Source organism: Gorilla gorilla, chromosome 13 (genome assembly GCF_029281585.2).
Source record: "Gorilla gorilla gorilla isolate KB3781 chromosome 13, NHGRI_mGorGor1-v2.1_pri, whole genome shotgun sequence".
NCBI lineage: Eukaryota > Metazoa > Chordata > Mammalia > Primates > Hominidae > Gorilla > Gorilla gorilla.
In genome coordinates this window covers 61,196,162-61,217,846 of record NC_073237.2, presented here as the reverse complement: position 1 = coordinate 61,217,846, position 21,685 = coordinate 61,196,162, and the positions used below count along the sequence as shown (strand labels likewise).

General features: G+C 35.0%; 1 protein-coding gene across 12 annotated transcripts in view; it reads right to left on the bottom strand.

The window, feature by feature from the left end:
- Positions 1-21,685, bottom strand: part of RFX3 (regulatory factor X3) — a 310,622-nt gene that overhangs the window by 199,260 nt on the left and 89,677 nt on the right. For 3 of the 12 annotated variants that reach the window (XM_055350632.2, XM_063696432.1, XM_063696433.1), the window contains exon 2: positions 4,402-4,484. The exons of the other annotated variants lie outside the window; for them this stretch is intronic. In XM_055350632.2, coding sequence (XP_055206607.1) covers positions 4,402-4,411 — 10 coding nt within the window. In that variant the 5' untranslated portion in view covers positions 4,412-4,484. The remainder of the gene's footprint in view (positions 1-4,401; positions 4,485-21,685) is intronic. 12 annotated transcript variants of the gene reach the window in all.

The following is a 21,685-nucleotide window of genomic DNA, read 5'->3' as shown; positions in this document are numbered from 1 at the left end:
TATGCTATGTTGGGCCTGTTTCTGCCATTTACTAAAGCCACTTTAAACTGAGCCTCAGTGTTCTCATCCAGAAAAAGAAAGGATGTTATCAGTATTCTTATTAGGGGGGAAAAAAAGCCAATAGAAGGGCATCTGAAGTGAGAAATTCTCAAAGTTCCCATATGTACACCCAATATGATTCCAGTATGGTCCTCTATCCCATTGTCCCTGGTGCTGTTGTGAATCACTGGCTTTTCTTACCCTATACATGAAGTGGCACATTATTTGAAGGTACACTGTGATAAGTTAAAGCAGCATACGTCAAACCATTTAGTAACCACTGAAAGAGTAAAACATAAAGAAGTAGAGCAATAAGTCAATTAACAACATAAAATGGAATCATAAAAATTATTCAATTAATCCAAGATAAGGCAAGAAAACAGGAAAAAGGAACCAAAGAATAGACAGAAGAAACAAAAAATAAATGGCAACACAGTAGATTTAAATCCAACCATATTAATAATCACATTAAATAAAATTTAAACACACCAATGAAGAGACAGATTGTCAAACCTTATAAAAAACAAAGACAAACAAAATGCTTTCTACAAGAAATGCACTTTAAATATGACACAGATAGATTAAAATTAAAATGATATAAAATATATATAATGCTATATTAATATCAGACAAAGGAAATTTCAAAGCAAGAAATATTACCAGGAATAAGAGGAGTCATTTCATAATGATAAAGGAGCCTGCCTATTCATCAAGAGAATATAACAATCCTAAATGTTTATGTACCTATTGTCAGAACTCCAATATACATAAAACGAAACCTAGTTGATCTGAAAAAGAAATAATAAAATGCAGTATTATTGATGGATATTTTATACCCCTCTTTTAATAATGATATAACAAGTAGTAAAGATATAAAAAAATTTGAACAGCATCTATCAATTTGTGCAAACTGACATTTATAGAACATTCTACCCAAAAACAACAGAATATATACCCTTCTCAAGTACACACAAAACATTTAAGAAGACAGACCATACCTGACCACAGACAAATCTCAATGAATTTTAAATGACTCAAGTCTTACAAAGTAATTTGTATGATCACAAAAGAATTAAGTTAAAAATCAGTAACAAAAATATAAAGCAAATCAAGTATTTGGAAATTGAATAATACATTTCTAACTAACCCATGGGTCAAAGAATTAAAAGAGAAGTATTTTGAACTGAATGAAAATGAACACATACTATCATCTGTGAGATGCAGAACCCCCTCAATAAATTTGGGTGAAGAACAAAAGAAAAAGAATTAAATGACTAAACAAATCAACAGTTTTACAAGTGAACAATTTCAGGAATTCGGATTAAAGGAAAGGGGATCATAAATTCATAAAATACTAGAACAGGAAGAATTCTAGAAATCCTTCTAAAATTTGTAAACTCACAAAATTCACATAAAAAACAGTTCCAGGAAGAACATATGATTTGCTTAATAAGGTTTATAATAGCAAGTATTTTTAAATGAGCAGTCTTGGCCAGTAGTGACACTATATAAATATCTTGAGTTCTTTAAATGCCTATTTTCACCTAATAAAAGCAGATATAGATTCTACAAAATAGATATGCATATTTGTTGGCCTTTATCTGATTAATGTGAGCATTCTGTGCTTTATTTGTAAATTTTCTATATTTCACATAGCACAATGAATAAGAGTGCTGAATTCTCTATCCACATTGCTTAAATTCATACTCTAGCTTTACCACAGTTGAGTAGCCATGATATTGGGCAAGTTACTTAAGTAGCAATGCCTTAGTGTCTCAACTGTAAAATAAGAATACACTATAAAATGGTATAAATAGTTCTTACCGCCTTACAGTGATTATAAAGATTCAACAAGTTACTGCTTTCTGTGGACTTACAACAGTGCCTGGTGCATGGTAAGAGCTCAATAAATGGTAACCATTATTACATAGCATTGATTTATAAATACTTGAAGCTTTTTTGTTTTTGTTTTTTTTTGGAGACGGAGTCTTGCTCTGTCACCCAGGCTGGAGTACAGTGGCACCATCTCAGATCACTGCAACCTCCAGCTCCTGGGTTCAAGCAATTCTCCTACCTCAGCCTCCCAAGTAGCTAGGATTACAGGCACCCGCCACCACGCCCAGCTAATTTTTGCATTTTTAGTAGAGACGGGGTTTCACCAAGTTGGCCAGGCTGGTCTCGAACTCCTGACTTCAGGCGATCCGTCTGCCTTGGCCTCCCAAAGTGCTGGGATTACGGGTGTGAGCCACTGTGCCCGGCCAAATACTTGAAGCTTATTAATCAAAACCCTAATTTAAACATTTTAAATTAGGTAACATCAATTAAAATAGGATATCATCATAGAAAAATAAGTTGCTTAGAATTCATATTTTTAAAAAGACAAATTATTCAAATTATTTGAATGCCAATGTTAAAACAAAGCCGGGGCAATCTCTTTTCAAAGCAAGAGACATGATTCAGTGGAAACTTATGTATTACATGGAGTGTTTTTGGATTAACCAATACATTTAATAATATCACATGAGATGATAGAAAAGTTACGTATTAATGTTGTCCTGCTGCCTTCACCTATTTCTTATTATATGCTCCATTCAACCAGAATTTATAGATTTGAATATTTTAATTTTAATTTTGAAGGATAAAACATGTATTTATGAAGTTGTTTTAAATGGCTAAAAGACAACATTGAGCAGTATAGCACTGGAACAATTTCCATTTGGTTTAAAAAAACAACAACATATATGTGGAACACAGTTCACATTTTTTTATTTTGCGCAACTTCGATGCTTTCAACACTGCATACATTACTAAAAGCACAAAAATAGATGCTGTACTATCAAATTGTAAAGAATACCAAATTGATTATACTTTATAATTTCTTCCAAGTATCAAAAGGATAAGTTTTTGTTTTTTCTTTAATTAAAATAATCTCATGGGTCTCTTATATGTTTGACAGAATAAGATAAAACAAGTATATTTTTTACTAAGTATCTTAAAAATACCATATTTTAATAAAAACTGCTATTTGTAATCCATGCTCTGTCTTTTTGACACTGAGGCAAACCCTTCTTACCTGGGCCAAATGAGCATGAACCTGAATCAATATGGTAATAAAATACCAAATAAGTCTGTAAAGTATCAACTTATCCTGCTGTACTCTTTTGAGAACTAAGTGCATGATTAAATTTACTGTACCTTTAACAACCTGCAGTTCTCCGTTGGTATCTGCAGGGTATTGCTTCCAGGACCCCCTGAGGATACAAAGATCCATGGATGCTCTAGTCCCTTATATAAAATTCTCTAAATTCTATGTAAATAGTTGTTACACTATATTTTTCATTTTTTATTAATTATATTTGTACATATGTATGGGGTACATATGAAATTTTGTTATATGTAGAATGTTTAATAATTTTTTTATTGTTTTTCATACTCAAATATTTTCAATCCATAATTGGTTGAATCTGCAGATGCAGAACTTGCTCACATGGAAGGCAAACTGTAAAATTCCAACCACAACCTCTGCATTTGTGAAATCAATCACCTTTTTCTTCTCCTCCTACCGCACTCAAAATTGTAAGGAAGTTTGTCATCATTGCACATGAAGGCAAATGAGGGAGACTAGCTAAATGTGGCAGAAAGAACATCGAGGCCCACAGCACCACTTGTTCCTCAGAACTGCCTCCCAGCCTCCAACCATCCTTCAGTTAGCCAGCATAGATTAAAGCTCTCACCATGTGTGCTGCCTTCTTCCAGATTTTTGCAATGAAGCACACCAATCAGCAGCTTTCACCACTTGGGAGAATGATCAAGGCCAGGAAAACACTCATACACAGGTTGAGTACTAACAGGACATTCTACGGTTCATGAAACCAAATGCCCCTACATAGAGGACAGCTGAAATGTGAACACAGAAGCCCAGAGCAACATAAGAAAGCTACAGTAGTTGTGAAGACCAATTGCAGTCATAAATATCACCATCAAATACTTAGCTACAGCTTTACTATTTACAAAATATTTTTACATACATTATTTTATTTGAACCCCACAACAGCCCTTTTAAGAGGTAGTATAGATATTTTTTATTAATAACTGTATTTTGCACATGAAGAAACTGAAAAAGGTTAAGAGACTTGTCTAAGGTCATTTTAAGTAAGCAGTAACTTCACTTCTATCTTCCCCCAAACTAACTAGATTTCAGAGTCTTTCAGCTGCATCACCGTATCCCACATAGATAAAAGAAGAGGAGTAAATTTTAAGAGGCAGGTTCCACAGCAAAGTCAGTAATTATTTCTATAAACCCCTGTATCCTTCCATAACTGCCTTTATTCATCACTACTATTCTTTCCTTTACTTCCTTACCTCCATTCATTCCTGGTTCTTTTCTTCAGATGATCCAAGATGTCAGAAAGCATTCTGTCCATTTAAATCCCTTAGATCCTGATCTGCACAACCAAAGATATCCTTGGGTCAAATCTGAAACCAGCAAATATGGATCTTTCTCATCTGTAAAGTTCTGTGGCTAGAACAGAAACTAGCCTAAGGAGTAATGAAATCTGTGAACTCTCAGAGATAAATATTTCTACTATGTGCCCGAAAAAAAAACAAGAAGGCAATAAATAATCAATACAGTATCTCCTGAGGCTCTGGACTGACTGTCCCCTGCAGGATGGCCACATTCAGTGACTGAGCCAGAACAAACACTGAGAATAACTATCTAAGCCACAATCGACAGCAAAATAAGATATTAATGAACCTCTAAAGAACTACTCAGATCATCTTGTTAAAGGTTTACAGTATGTTCTGAACTCAAAGCTTACAAAGTCTTGAGGAGCCGGTCAAAACCAAGTGGAGAAAGCTAAAAAAACAATGGAGAAGAAACCCCTATTGATTAAATGCAACTGTTAGGCAGCATTACTTGTAAAGAGCTGAATATCCTCCTTTCATCTAAAATTTACAGTAAAATAAACTTTATTATAGAAAAAAGGAACATTTAAATTACCAAACATCCAACTCCATAGAAATAACCCTGGTTAACATCTTCTAGTCTATTTTGTAAAAATATATGACAGAAGGTGTGTGCATTTTTAAAGCAAATACTCTATCTAGTCCTTATTGTTGTACAGAATAGCAGAAGATTAAAACTCTCAGCATTTCAAGTCCTTGACCTATATGAATTCATTTGGTTATCCCATTAACCTGATGACACAGGTAGTATTACTCTGTTTACAGATGGACAAATCAAAGCATGGAGCTCATTTATTGTCTTTGTAGGTAGAGTTGCTGTGTAACACAGATCACATATGGAAAGTAAGCCCTCATAGACGAATGCTGGCTTCCACTCACATCACCTCTAATATATTTTCTTTCCCTCTGCCCCTCTCGTCTTCTATTCCTAATGCAATGGCACCTAAGAGAGCCTATCACAAAATTACTCTAGCAGGCAATTTCATTCCAACAACAGGATATACAGTTCTGCTGACAGGAACTGATAGGAACTCTGAAGCCAGAGACTGTGCTCTGCTATATTTTCCTGGGGATCATGATAGTGTTGTAAGTGACTTTTCTAAAAAAAAAAAAAAATCTAAGGAGGCATTTGGATAAGGAGACCTGATTTGTTCTTCAGAGTAGAAAAGGTACCTAAGGGAAGGCAGGAGCAGCCCTAAAAATTACTAGTATGACAAGAGGCTGGAGAACAAAACTGAACCCATGGGATTTACCTCAGGTGAAAACTCTTTAGCTAAATCTTTCTGGCACAAATATCAATGAACATTATTCCACTCACCCAAAATGAAAACTAGTCTTGTTTCAGCCCAGCAGGGCTGACTCCAGAGTCAACAATGGCTATTTTCTACATTCCCAAACTGACCCTGAAACAAACTTGGGCTTTGTGTTGCTGTTGTTGGTAATGGTGGTGGTAATGGTGGAAGTTCACATGTGTGTGTATTTTAAAAGAGAAGAGATGACCTAAAGTCAAACACAGAAACACTGTGGCTATTCCACCCTGGCATGGGGTAGATCTGCCCAACCTTAAAAGATTATTTTGAATTGTTAGACAAAGCATAGGAGAAACCCTTCTGCCTTATTAGAAGCAACTCTTTTCTACCTTTGATGCTACTGGGAATCAAAGATCTTTTAAGTGATCTACAGATCAAATTCAACAACTTGAATCATTCATTATGCCAGTTAAGAAGACTCCAAAATAAGTCAGGCTTATTATTTTACAGTTTTGTCCAATTTAGCTACTAGCTTGAATGGTAAATAATATATATTATCAAGAGAAAATATGGTATTCAAAAAATGTGCACTGACTGAACACCTGTACTATGTAAGATATCTGCTATATATAAGACACTGGGGTTCAGGAGGTTTTATAAAAATAAAGGGATTCAGAAGGAGAAATGTATTTCAGAAATGTAATTTCTATATAATTACAGTAGGATTGCCTATCTGGACTTGACAATGGAGCTATATTTAAAAAAATAATTAAAAACCTCTATAAAAATTGTACTTTTGTCAAGAAAATAAAGATCTATGTGAAAACTGACAACCTTGGGAAGATAAAAGACAAAAAATAAGTTATTTCCTTGTTGTAGAACTATCCTACAGTTTAGTCAGACTAAATGCAGACTCCTGATGACTACAGGCTTCTTCCTTAATATCAATTTAACACTATCCAAACATATGCTGAGAATTCTATTCAACTTTAAAACAATGAGTAGATACAGAGCAACTGGAGCTCTCTGTGAAGGAAGGAATGTTTTCAAATGGTACAACCACTTCAGAAAGCACTTTGAAAGGTGCTTCTGAAGTCAAACATATAGTAACCATATGACCCAATATTCCACTCCTAAGTATTGATCTAACAAAAATGAAGACATCTGTCTAAACACTTACAAAGATTCATAGAAACTTTGTTCATAATAGCTAAAACTGAAAACCAAATATACATCGAGAGGTGAATGGACAAACTGTAGTATACTCATAAAACGAAATACTACTCTGGAATAAAAAGAACTATTCATATGCTATTCATACACATAGCACATGAGTGAGTCTCAACATTGGGCTGAGCAAAAGAAACCAGACACAAGAGTACATAATGCTTTATTAATCCATTTATGTGAGATTCTAGAAAACAGAAATCTCATCTAGAGAGACAGAAAGTAGATCAGTAGATCAGTGTTTGCCTGGGGCTGGGGATGGGTACAAGGGAGCTTCGGGAAGTATAAAAATGTTCTACAACTTGATTATGGTGGTGGTTACATGGATATAAATTTTAAAAACTCAACTCAACATTTTTTAAAAGGGTATATTTCATTGTACGTATTATATATTTTCATATATATATATATATCTTAAGGTAATTTTTAAAAAGAACAAAATCTTAGAATATATTTAAAACAAGGAGGCCAGGCATGGTGGCTCACACCTGTAATCCCAGCACTTTGGGAGGCCGAGGCGGGGGGACCACAAGGTCAGGAGATCGAGACCATCCTGGCTAGCACGGTGAAACCCCGCCTCTACTAAAAATACAAAAAATTAGCCGGGTGTGGTGGTGGGCGCCTGTAGTCCCAGCTACTCGGGAGGCTGAGGCAGGAGAATCGCATGAACCCAGGAGGTGGAGCTTGCAGTGAGCGGAGATCGCGCCACTGCACTCCAGCCTGGGCGACAGAGCCAGACTCCGTCTCAAAAAAAAAGAAGAAGAAATAGGAGGCTGTCCCTGGTGAACTTCAGGTACAAAATCACTTCAATTTCATTTTGTCCAAATATCACCTCAATGAGAAAAAAATTTAAATACCCAGAGGTGTCTGTGAAAAATCTTCAGTAGGGCATCATCTTCCCAAATGTGTGGGAGGAAGAATGATAAATAGCAACAGTAGAGTCACTGTAATTACATAATTGACTTCTTTTTTTTTTTTTTTTTTTTTTTTTGAGAGGGAGTCTAGCTCTGTCACCCAGCCTGGAGTGCAGTGGCGCGATCTCGGCTCACTGCAAGCTCCGCCTCCCGGGTTCACGTCATTCTCCTGCCTCAGCCTCCCATGTAGCTGAGACTACAGGCGCCCGCCACCAAGCCCGGCTAATTTTTGTATTTTTAGTAGAGACGGGGTTTCACCGTGTTAGCCAGGATGGTCTAGATCTCCTGACCTCGTAATCCGCCCGCCTCGGCCTCCCAAAGTGCTGGGATTACAGGCATGAGCCACCACGCCCGGTCCATAATTGACTGTCTTAATAATTAAAAAAGAAACTATGTATTCAGTTTTTATAATACAGAAATGGCAAATACAAGATATTTTCATGCTCTGCAATTCCATAATTTCTCATCTATAATTGGTATATCTCTAAAATTATACATATATAATACATATAGATTGAATTCACATCCTGAGATTTTCTCACAAAAAGAATAATACTAGTCTCAAGATAAAAACTTCAAGTGGCGATGAGAGTTTAGGGCTTGTTTTAGAGAGTAGTATGCCTTAATAAGAAATGATTTTTTGTTGGCCAGGCACAGTGGTTCATACCTGTAATCCCAGCACTTTGGGAGAGCAAGGCAGGTAGATCACTTGAGCTCAGGAGTTCAAGACCAGCCTGGGCAACAGGCAAAACCCTGGGCAACAGGCAAAACCCTGTCTCTACAAAAAATTTAAAAATTTTAAAACTTAACCAGGCATGGTGGCCCACATCTGTGGTCCCAGCTACTTGGGAGGCTAAAGTGGGAAGATGGGTTAAGTCCAGGAGGCAGAGGTTGAGTGAGCCATGATCACACACCACTGCCCGCCAGCCTGGCAACACAATGAGACCGTGTCTCAAAAAAAGAAAAGAAAATTTGTTTTTGTTTAATGATTCCCTACTACGTGGCAAAAACAAACAAACTAGAAATGTGGTAGGATAAAAGTGTCAAAGGCCTTGTGATCAGAGGCAAATTTTATATATCTGTATGGTCATGTATTTTCTCCAATGAGCCTGCATTACTTTCATGATTTGAAAAACATTGTTCTTTAGTTTTAAATAGACCCACAGATTCAGCAAAACCTTATGATTCAACATTTTAAAATGTATAAAATAGCCCTATCTTCTCTGTACCATATCGTTCCCCATGTGAAACAAAGTTAGCTGCTTCTTCCTGAATAATGTGGAACACATAGAACCCACTGAAATAACGATTAGATATTTCAGCTGTTTAATGTGGCATATTATAGTATATTCATACTGCTTGGGGTTTACTGAACTTATTGGATGTATAAGTCAATGTATTCTTAATCAAAAATGGAAAATTTTCAACAATTATTTCTTAAATACTTTTCATGCCCCATTTTCATGCTCTTCACCTCTGTAATTGCAATTATACATATACTAGACCATGAGGTATTGTACCTTAGGTCCCTGAATCTCTGTTCATTTTTCTTTAGTTTTCTTCTAAGTTAATCAGATTGAATAAATTTCACTGATATGCATCAAGTTGAATGATATTTCTTAACAGCATGTTGGAGATCGTAAAACAGATTTTTAATTAGTTATTGTTCTTTTCAGTTCTTGAATTTTCACTTAGCTTTTCATACACAGTAGAATTTATTAAAACAAACCAAAAAAACCCATCATTCAATTATTTTGGAATAATGATCTTTTTTAAATATACTATACGATTGGATTTACTTATATTTTATTTACAACTTTTATACCATGTTTATGAACGTTTCTGTTTTAAGCACAAAAGACAGTTTATTGGCTCATTTAACTGAAAAATTCAGTCATAATTCCATCTATGTTTATAAATGAGTGATTTTTTTAACTGACATATTCATGAGGTACACAGTGATGTTTCAATACATATAATGTATGATGATCGGGTCAGTGTAATTAGCATATCCATCATCTCAAATACCTATCTTTTTTTTTTTTTTTTTTGTATTACAAACATCCAATACCCTTCTTCTGGCTATCTGAAACTATAAATAATTGATAACTATAGTCATCCTACAGTGGTATAGAACAAGGGTCCCCAACCCCTCAGCTGTCTGTGGAACCCACCCAGGTACCAGTCCACGGACTGTTAGGAAACAGACCACACAGCAGGAGGTGAGCAAGAGGTGAGCAAGAGGTGAGCAGCAGGTGAGCCAGTGAAGCTTCATCTCTATTTATAGCCACTCCCCATTGCTCACATTACTGCCTGAGCTCTGCCTCCTGTCAGAGCAGCGGCAGCATTCGATTCTCATAGGAGTGCAAACCCTGTTGTGAACTGCTCATGCGAGGGATCTAGGTTGCATATTTCTTATGAGAATCTAATGCCTGATGATCTGTCACTGTCTCCTGTCACCCCCAGATGGGACTGTCTAGCTGGAGGGAAACAAACTCAGGGCTCCCACTGATTCTACATTATGATGAGTAGATAATTATTTCATTATATATTACAATGTAATAATCATAGAAATAAAGCACACGATAAATGTAATATGTATTTGAATCATTCCTCCACCCCCTAGTCCATGTTAAAATTGTCTTCCATAAAACCGGTCCCTGGTGCCAAAAAGTTTGGGGACCACTGGTGTAGAACACTAGTAGTTTCCATTTCTCTGCCAAGATTTCTAACCTGTTTACTCATTAAGACCACAATTTGTTTGTTTAAGTCCTGTTATTGGTATGCATACATGAGCCTTTTTCAGCTAAACTCAACAACTAGGCCATCTCAAGGTCTACTGCTATTGACTTTATTTTGACTATTGGTCATACTTTTCCCTTTTCTTTTGCACGTGCAGTAATGTATTATATACTATACTATATAATAAATATATAATAGAATATAATATATAAATAAAATAAGTATATAATACTATATATATAAATATATATATTTTATTATATAATAATACTATATATATAAATATATTGTATTATATAATAACAATATATATAGTTATTATATAATAATACTATATATAAATATATATTGTTATTATATAAATAATACAATGCAGAGAACATGGATTCTGCTATGATCCTCTGAAGAATGGTAATCTTTGTTCTCAGGCAGTATAATTACTGTTTAAACACCCTGAATTTGTTTATGTTTTGTTAGGATGAATTTGAGAAAATCCCAAGGTGTTTCTCAAGCTCCTCTCTTTTGGCAGAATTAAACTTCTATATGTCTTCCTGGTGGATTATGTTGAGATCTAGTTTTAAACATATTAGGGTAGACATGTTAGGTTGGACATTCTTACTCTAGGATGTGGTCCTTAACTAAGTTATGGACTTATTTTTTTTTTCTCAGCTGGATGCCTATGATGTGTTCTTGGGACACAGCTCCAACATCTACCAGAAACCTGTACCATATCTTTTCATTCTCAGATCCATAGCAGGAACTCTCTGGTAAGCCCACAGTTTGACTTGCCATATGTGCAGTTCATCACTCAGCCACGGACTTGAAGGGAACCCATATTCAGAATTCTAGATCCCCATTTGTGTGCAGCCTTCACCCTTCTGGTGCCCCGCTCCAGATTCCAGCTGCTTCAACAGGCCTAGATTCTGGTCTCTGCCTTCTCAGCTCAGAGGTGCCACTGTTTCTGCTTGGACTCCAAGTCCTTGTTACATAGTCAGGAAAATGTCCCTAGGCAGAAATGCAGAGCAAATGTGGGGCTCTTTTTATGTATCTGCCTTCTCTCAATAATCAGTCTTGCACTGTCTGTTGTCCAACATGTGAAAAGTTGCCTCATATATTTTGTTCAATTTTATCACTGTTTATGGCAGAAGAATCAATCCAGCATCAAGGTATTACATCAAGGCATTACATCAAGGCAAGTAGCAAAAGCTCTTGCACACATTACTTTAAACTGTTCTTATTCTCTCTCACTCTTTCAATTTCTATTTCTCCTCTTTTCTCCCCATCCCCAACTTGTATAATTTATCAGCTTGAGTTGAATGAATAGGTAGTGCTAAATAATTTTGATAGAATATCTCAGAACTTTAAGATCTTATAATGATGATGGAACACTTTGAAAGTATTCACAATATCACAAGTTTTGTAGAGTTTCTGAAGTTAAGCAAAAACGTTTAAAATTTATTTTACAAAGTCTTTCCTCCCATACTTTTCCTTTTTCATGAACAAGCAAAATATCAGCAATACTCTGCTACCATGCTGTCCTTCATAACCCTTACTTTGCTTATTTTTATTCAAGTCAAAATAAAAAGAATAGAAAATTCAGAAAATCTCAAATGATCTGAATTCTCATTTCCCAATTTTTGAAGTTAGTCTGATCTCACTGCCACACAACCAACAGAATATAAAGGTCTTTCTAGCTATATTTAAAGACTGTGGAAACCTATCTGTCCCCAAACTACAACAGATTTAAATGACAAAGTAAATAAAAGAGTTTTTTAAAAATTTAAAACATTTACATGAAATGAATAGTTCCACAAATAAAGCGTATTTTTGCCAAGGATGAGTTTCTCAATTGTTCTAGATACTAGATATTCTCATTCAAACAAATGCTTAGACCCTTCTACCTCCTCCGCCTCTTCCACTTCCCCAAGACAGCATGACCAACCCCTACTCTTCCTCCTTCTCATCCTACTCAATGTGAAGATAACTAGGATGAAGACTTTTATGATTATCTACTTCCATTGAATGAATAGTAAATATATTTTTTCTTCCTTGTGGTTTTCTTGGTAGCATTTTCTTCTCTCTAGCTTAATTTACTGTAAGAATACAGTACATAATACAGATAACATAGAAAATATGTGTTAATCAACTGTTTATGTTATTGGCAAGCCTATTAATAGTTAAGTTCTGAGGGAGTCAAAAGTTATAGCTGGCTTCTGACTGTGCTTGGGTGGGGGTGTTGCCACCCCAAACCACTACACTGTTCAAGGGTCAACTGTATTTCATTTGTATTGTAGATTACAGGCTAAAAATGTGTTAAACCAATGCTTTTCAGAACTGTTCAAACATTGCCTATTCCATAAAGATTTTCACAATCAAATAAGTAAAAATATCTGTCACGCTACTTGTTTATGGACTAGAACAAAGGGTGGGACACTAAGTCTGTAAAGGGCCAAGTAGTAAATATTTTAGGCTTTGTGGGCTAGAGTCCCTGTCACAACTACTCAAATGCCCCATTGCCTGTGAAAGCAGTCATAGATAATATGTAAACAAATGGGCATGGCTGTCCCAATAAAACATTATTTACAAAAATAGGCAGCCAGGCGGATTTGGCACCAAGGCCATAGTCTGCCAAACCCTGCTCTAGAACAGTGTTTCTCAATCTATACTATTCGCACTAATCATGTGAAATCTCAATGGAGATTCTGATTCTGTACATCTGGGTGGGGCCTGAGATTCTGCATTTCTAACAATCTCATAGCTGACTGACGATACTATTCAGAGAATTGTATTTTTGAGTAACAAGGCTCTGATAAGCCCCATGAGAAGAGAGGTCCTACATAATTAGTAATTATTTACTATCTGGCCTGAGTGCCTAGATCAGTGTCTGACACGTAATAAAGCACTCAATAAATATTTAAGAAATGAACAAATACGCTTCTAACAGAATATCCCACTCTGCCTTATATCATTATTAAGTGTGTCATCCTTTATAAGGCTCATCCTTATGTTCACCTTATCTGCATGTAAGCTTACCAAATCTAGCAATCTCTGTAACATGGTAGATTTTCTAATAAATGCTAAGGAATTAAATCAGAGCCTTGGTCTATGTACTCACTACAAAAGCTAGTTGTTGACAAATTCATCCTAAATTCTTCTCCTATGCTCCTCCACAATGATCATCTTGTATTTCCTTAAGCTTTCTACAGTCCTTGTACTTCAAGGTCTTTGTACATTCCACTTTCCTTGATAGGAACATCCTTCCCTAATCTTTCAAGTCTAAAGATAAACGTCACCTCTTTAGAAAGCAGTGCAGTAAGTGTCCTTACCTTCTCCCCACCCTCCTTCTGCACTCCAAATGCAGTTCTCTAGCTCAGCCATGGGTGTCTTCTTTAATGCATTTACCACATTTCACAATTACAGTCATGCATTGCTTAACAACAGGGATATGTTTTAAGTAATGCATCATTAGGCAATTTCATCATGTTGTAAACATCATAGAGTGTTCTTACACAAACCTAGATGGTACAGCCTATTATACACCTAGGCTATATGCTATAGCCTATTGCTCCTAGGCTACAAACCTATTCAGTATGTTACTGTGCTGAATACTATAGGCAATTGAAACAGTGTTAAGTACTTACATATCTAAACATAGAAAAGGTACAGTAAAAATATGGTATGAGATAAAAAATGGTATATTTGTATTAGGAACTTAACAGAAATGTAACCTATAGGACTAGAAGTCAGGTCTGGGTGAGTCAATGAGTGAGTGAAGGACTAAGACATTACTGTACACTACTACAGACTTTATAAACACTGTATAATTAGCCTACATTAAATTTATAAAAATAAATTTTCATTCTTTAGTAATAAATTAACATTGGCTTACTGTAACCTTTCTACTTTATAAACTTTTTAATTTTTTAACTCTGACTCTTGTGATAACACAGCTTAAACACAAATACACTGTACAGCTGTACTAAAATATTTTCTTTATATCCTTATTCCATAATCTTTTTGTATATTTAATTTTTTTCCTTTTAAAACTTTTTTTTTGTTAAAAATTAAGACACAAACATACACATTAACCTAGGCCTACATAGGTTCAGGATCATCAAGACATCACTTGGCTATAATAATGTTTCAGCTCTATTATAACCTTAGGGGACCACTGTCATATATGCAGTCCATCATTGGCTGAAACCTCATTATGCAGTTCATGACTGCATTTTATTTATTTATATGGTGATTTTTACAAATTCCATTTACTCTGCTAGAATGTTAGCTCAATACTGTATTTACCTTATTCACCACTGAATCCCTACCAATTAGCACAGTTCCTGACACATGTAAACACAAAATCATATTTATTGATTGAATGGATAATTATTCACATTCACAGAGAATTTCTTTTGATATCCTTATACTTAAGAAGCATCTGCATCATAAAAAAAAAAAAAAAAAAAAAAAAGGATAACACTGCCTTTTATCTGAGTGGGGCCACAGCAGCCAAATTTGTACTTCATGATGCTGCTCTCTCAACAATAACTAATTAGATCAAGAGTGAATCATCTGCTCCCAGTTGGTCTACATTTTCTCTCGTGCTATTTTCAGGACTGGGACTGACACTCTGGTGTCTCTATGCTGGTCACTTTAATTGATTAAGTAGTAGTGATAGGTACCTATATTTGGTCATGTACATCCTTGAAAGTACTAAAAAGTACATCTTTACACTAAAAAGTGTAAAGAAGTAAGAGACATCTAGATAGAAGCAAGCGTAAAAGATGGGAAGAGTATTACCTATGTTCCTAACAGCTTTACCTATGGCAAATTACAATTCTTCATGAAGCCAAGTTGTTCTTTGTGATTTCAGAAGTTATCCCAATATCCTTCTAGATTTCCATTTTCAGATAGGCTGAAATGGGTTTCTGGTAATTACAACCAGTATTTTTCTAACTAAACATATCCAATTTATAAAAGAACATACAGAAGCAAGAATATAGCCCAGAAAGTGTGTCAAAATTGCAGGAGGGAAAAATTTTGAGTGATCTTCAAGTTTTCAATAACTAGAGTCTAGCAATCAAAGGTATGATTATAAAAGCATTATATTTTTAGTAAAAAGATAAACACTATCAACAGATAAGAGTATTTATGTCAAAACTAATATACCTTAAAATGAATAAATACTTCAATAATTCCTCCAGCAAAACATTTGTCATCAATGGACACTTAGTTCCAAAATTATTCAAAATACTACATGCCAGCTGGCTGGCCCTAAGTACATTTTTAAAAGTAAAAAGTTAACAATCCTTCGCATGAACTAATTGAAATAAATACTCTTTAACCCAAAAGAAACAGGAGAAGAGAGCAAAATGCTGTGCACTACTTGGGATAAAAATGAACTTGAGAAGACAGAAAGGATAGGAAACGATCACACCCAACTGGAATTCTATTACTCAGACATACAGGGAAGGAGATGTGACAAGCAAGAAGCCTGAGCCAATAAACTCCCTAAGAATCTCCTACAAGCCAAGCACCTCAAAATGTCAATCAATTCTGGTAACTCCTGCAGCCAACTCTTCCTATTAATTTTTTTTTAAAAAAATTGCTCATTGAGTAATCCACGTTTTTGTTAGGAAGTTGAAATGGAAATGACAAAATCCTAGCAGTTTTCTTTTATAGCACAATTCATAGTATCCATTATTTTCCAAGCACCAAATGAAAATGTCAAAAACATTCTTGCTGTAGATATTTAGTTGTTTTCTGCCACATTAATGAAAGGAAAATATTGCACTTTGAATTGGTTAATTACCATGAATCCTTCTGCAAAGGGCTCCTGCTTGCAGAATTAAGCCAGCTTTAGTTGGCACACTGCCCTAATATTTATGGAGACTAGACTATAGGCTCCACTGTACTCAAGAGACATTTAGTTTTTGGCATCATTCATCAGCTTACAAATCATCAGTCCTAACTACTATAGACATTCAACTGTTTGAAATAAACAGGGCAGAAAGCACCTGCATTTAATGGGGATGTACCACATTCTGCTTCTTTGAAATTTTAAGAGCTAGACTTAGAACACAGAATGAACAAGAATACCCTGATTTATATAGCTTCTAGAAACTAGAGGTGCTTTAACAAAAATCCTCTGGTAATAAAGCTAGTCCAAGGAAATCCTCGTAGAAGAAGGCAACTTCAAGCAAGGGGGAACTTGGAGAAGTTATTTTTCTTCAGTACTAGGCCAGGGTTCATAAAGCTATTTCAGGTTTAGGCCTCTCAGGAGTTCATACATAGACTTCGTTCCACTCTACTTCCTAGGATTTGAAGTTAAAAGGTGCTGATTTGCCGGTTTCAAAACCTCATTAAGTAACCACTACAGTATTCAAGCCTAACCCTATCTCTCCTTTCACCCTTCTTCATGTGATGCGCTTACCTGCAGAAACCACAAGACCTGAATGCCCTCTCTCCATGTCAGATGGCATATTAAATATATTTCCTTAAAATTGGATAGGGAAATGCTTCTCAATTTTTTGCAAAATATATTCTACCAGGCCTTCTATATGGGAAAGAATGGGAAGAGAGACAGAGATGAAAAAAACTAATGACGTATATATTTTCTTTTTCCTCTCCCTAAATAAAATGGAAAAAAAGAAGACCTTGAATAAAGACAGAAACATACTGATAAACCTAAGATTACAAGCTGGCCATCTCCAAGATGTTCTCCATATGATCGTAAATAAGCACCTCAGGCTCCACTGTGTCACCTCCTCAGAGTCTTGCATCAGGGAATGGGAATAACACAGAAACCGACAGTTGATCCTAAAAAAGGTCATTCAAAACCAACTACAATGTTCATATACTTTCACATTTAAGTATTATGGCAAATGCAAAATTAGCAAGCAGTGTTTTTTAGAACTGACGAAATGACCTGTACAAATCCTCAGTCAAAAATACTTAGACGACATTAGACTTCAGTCTTGAAGAACTTGATACAGTAAGTCTATATCTATCTTTAAATAAATTGGAGTTAGGTCAAGAGGACAACAGAGATGCTTAAAGGGTCTAGAAACCATGAAAAATATGGTGTAAAAACAGAAAGAAGGTAGAAAAAGAGAAAGAAAGAACAGATGGGACAAAGAAAGAACAAATGGCAAGATGACAAAAGGAACCATATCAAAAATAATAGTAGTAAATGCCAATGATCTAAACACTCCAATTAAAAATTAAAAGGCAGAGGTTAATAGACTCCTAAAAAAGCAAGACACAACAACATGCTGCCTGTGAGAAATATACATTAAATATAGACACATATAAGTTAAAAGCAAAAGGATAGAAAAAGATATACCACACTAGTACCAGTCAAAAGAAATCTAGAGTGGCTATACTGTATCAGAAAGAAAGTTGATTTCAGAACATAACTATTATTAGGAATACAGAGAATAATTTCATAATGATAAAGTGATCAATTCATCAAGACGACATAGTAATTTTAAATGATTATGCACCAAATAACAGAGCTCAAAATATATGAATCAAAAACTGACAGAAACCAAGATTTATAATATTCTGGCCATAAAACAAGTCTCAAATTTGAAATGATTCAAGCTATAACAGTATGTTATCTGCTCACAATTGAACTAAATTAGAAAACAGTAACAGAAAGGTCTCTAAAATATCCCCAAATATTTTGGAGATAAGTATGAAACTTCTAAATAAACCAAAGGGTCAAAGAAGAAACAAAAACGGGGATTAGAAAGTATTTTAAACCGAACGAAATTTAAAAAAAAAATAAAAATTTGTAGTAAGCCACTAAAACAGTACTTATAGGGAAATTTATACTACTAAATATCTATATTAGAAAATAAGAAAGGTCTTAACTTAATAGCCTCTGCTTCCACCCTGAGAAATCAGTACAAGAGTAAATCAAGCCTCAAGTAATGAGAAGAGAGAAAGTAAGGATCATGGTCAAATTCATTGAAATAGAAAACAGAATAATAGAAAAAAATCAGTGAAAACAAAATCTCATTCTTTGAAATGGTCAACAAAACTGATAAACCTCTAGACAGACTGATCTGAAATTAAAAGATATAAATTAGGAATTCCAGGAAGGAGAGGTGGCATCGTTACAGAATCTATAGATAATATGGGAATATTTTAACAACTTTATGCCAGTAAGTTTGAGAATTTAATAGCAGAAGTAATCAATTCCTTGAAAGACTCAAATTACCTAAGCTCACTCAAGAAGAAACAAATAATGTGATATACTTATATGTATTAAAGAAATTGAATTTGTAATTCAAAAACCTTCCCACAAGAAAAACTCCGGCTCAAATGACTTCTACCAAACATTTAAAGAATAAACAATACTAACAATACTAACACGTTTCCCATACACTGCAGAGGAGAGAATACTTCCCAACCTAGGCTATGAGACCAGCATTACTTTAATACACACGGAGATATTACAAGAAAAGGAAACCACACACCAATACTTCTCATGTACATAAATGTAAAAATCTTAAACCGTTAAATCTAATATTCATAAAGGATAATACATCAGAACTACGTAGAGTCAGTCTCAGGATCTGAAAGCTTGTTTAGGGTTTCAGACCACCTTAAATGTAATCTACCATACTAAGAAACTGAAAAAGAAAAACTTAACAATCATCTAAATAGGCACCTAAAAGTATTTAACAAATTCTAACATCCATTGCTGATAAAAACTCTCAGAAAAGTAGCAATAAAAGAATTTTTTCCACCTATTAAAAGAAATCTATTAACAACCTGTAGTTAACATCATATTTAAAGATGAAAAATTAAGTATTTCTTCTCTATGATCGGGAACAAGACAGAGATGTCTGCTTTCATCACTTCTATTCAATACTGTGCTGGACGTTCTAGCTAGTGCTATCAGCAAAATAAAACAAACAAAAAGTATCTACATTTTAAAGAAAGAAATAAAATTCTATTCAGACAATATGATCATCTAGACAGAAAGTTAGCATCTATAAAATCACTACAAGAACTAGTGAGTTTAACAAGGTTGCAAGATACAAAATCAACATTTAAATCAATTGTATATCTACTTACTAGTTTTTAAAACCTAAAAGTTGCAATTAAAAAAATAAATTTATAATAGCATCCACAAACACAAAATACTTAGGAATAAATCTGACAAAAGATGTGCAAGATCTATACACTGAAAACTACAAAAATACTTCTAAAAGAAATTAGAGGGCTAAGTAAAGAGGTATAACTTGTTCATGGGTTACATGACCCAATATTGTTAACATGTCAAGTCTTGCTAAATTCATTTAAAGATCTAATGCAATCCAATTCCCAAATCCCAATAGGCTTTTTTACAGAAATTGACAAGTTGACTCTAAAATTCATATGGAAATCCAAAGGACTTAGAATAGCAAAAACACCTTTGATAAAGAAAAAGTAAAAAGGAGAGCTAACACTACCTGATTTGAAGACTTACTGTAAGTGTGCAATAACCAAGACAGTATGTTATTGGGGTAAAGACAAACAAACACACCAATGAAATGGAATAGAGAATTTCAAAACTGACCCATATATAAATAGATAACCAATTTTCAAGAAAGATGCAAAGGCATCCAAGTAAAGAATGAAGTTTAACAAGTATTGTTGGAACAAATGGATATCCATATTTTCAAAAATGAACTTTGGTCCACAGCTAACACCATATACAAAATTAACTAAAAATGAATTGCAGGGTATAGGCTAACAACTCTGAAGCTGCTTTATATGTACACTGGGTTTGTACAACCAAGTAAATGGATGATGGAAGCCATGTTTCTCATTGTTGGATAGAGACATTAATGATAATAAACCACACTGAAATGAATTACATGGTATGAGATTAGAGTCAGAGACACCAGTATGAACGCACATTTAGTTTAATATATATACAAATGGACAGCTACAGAATTAATTTGAGAGAGAGAGAGAGAGAGATCCATGGGTTAGCACATTTATGTTTCCTGGTTCTGTCTGCCAAGCAAATCTAGACACAGTGACACCCTGTGGCAACAACCAGCATATCCAGTGTCCAGGTCTTAATTTCTATATAATAAGCTCTAAAAACAAGAACCAAGACTCCTTTGAGAAATGGATGATTCTGGCGCTGGGGCATAGAAAATAAAAGACTCGGGCATCTTGTAGTATCAAAAAATAAAATGTGCTCAACAAAAAAGGTGGAGGGTAACAAGTTAAGGAGACACAGGAGCCAACCTAAAAGAGCTCTCAATGGCCAAAGCCGGAACGAGTAACAAAATAACGTAGTATTTGAATGTAATGTGAAGTATAAAATGAGGCCATACTGATAAATGATTGGAGAAATAAATGGGAGAGAAGAGATAAATATTTTTATAGAAGAATTTCAAAGAACTTATGTAAATACCCACACCTCTAGGAGATAGAACATAAAACCCTCTATAAAACTCTATAAAACCCTCCCCTCCTTGGGCATAGGCTATAATTAGTGACTTGCTTCCAAAAAACAGAATACAGAAAGAGTGAAAAGAATGAACTTTACCGGCCGGGCATGGTGGCTCACACCTGTAATCCCAGCACTTTGGGTGGTCCAGGCGGGCAGATCACCTGAGGTCAGGAGTTCGAGACCAGCCTGGTCAACATGGTGAAACCCTGTCTCTACTAAAAATACAAAAATTAGCCAGGCGTGGTAGCACGCACCTGTAATCCCAGCTACTTGGGAGGCTGAGGCAGGAGAAACGCTTGAACCCGGGAGACAGAGGTTGCAGTGAGCTGAGATCACACCATTGCACTCCAGCCTGGGCAACAAGAGCAAGACTCAATCTCAAAAATAAATAAATAAATAAATGACTTTACCATAGAGTAACCTGGCTAATATTACCTTAGGTAATCAAGGTTAAGCAACATCAATAATAAATGTATATTGATACCATATGATGTGATGAGAAAGGCACCTCTCCCAAAAAAAAATCAGAACCACTGTGTAATCAAGAAAAGAACATCAAAAAAACAAAATTGAAGGATACT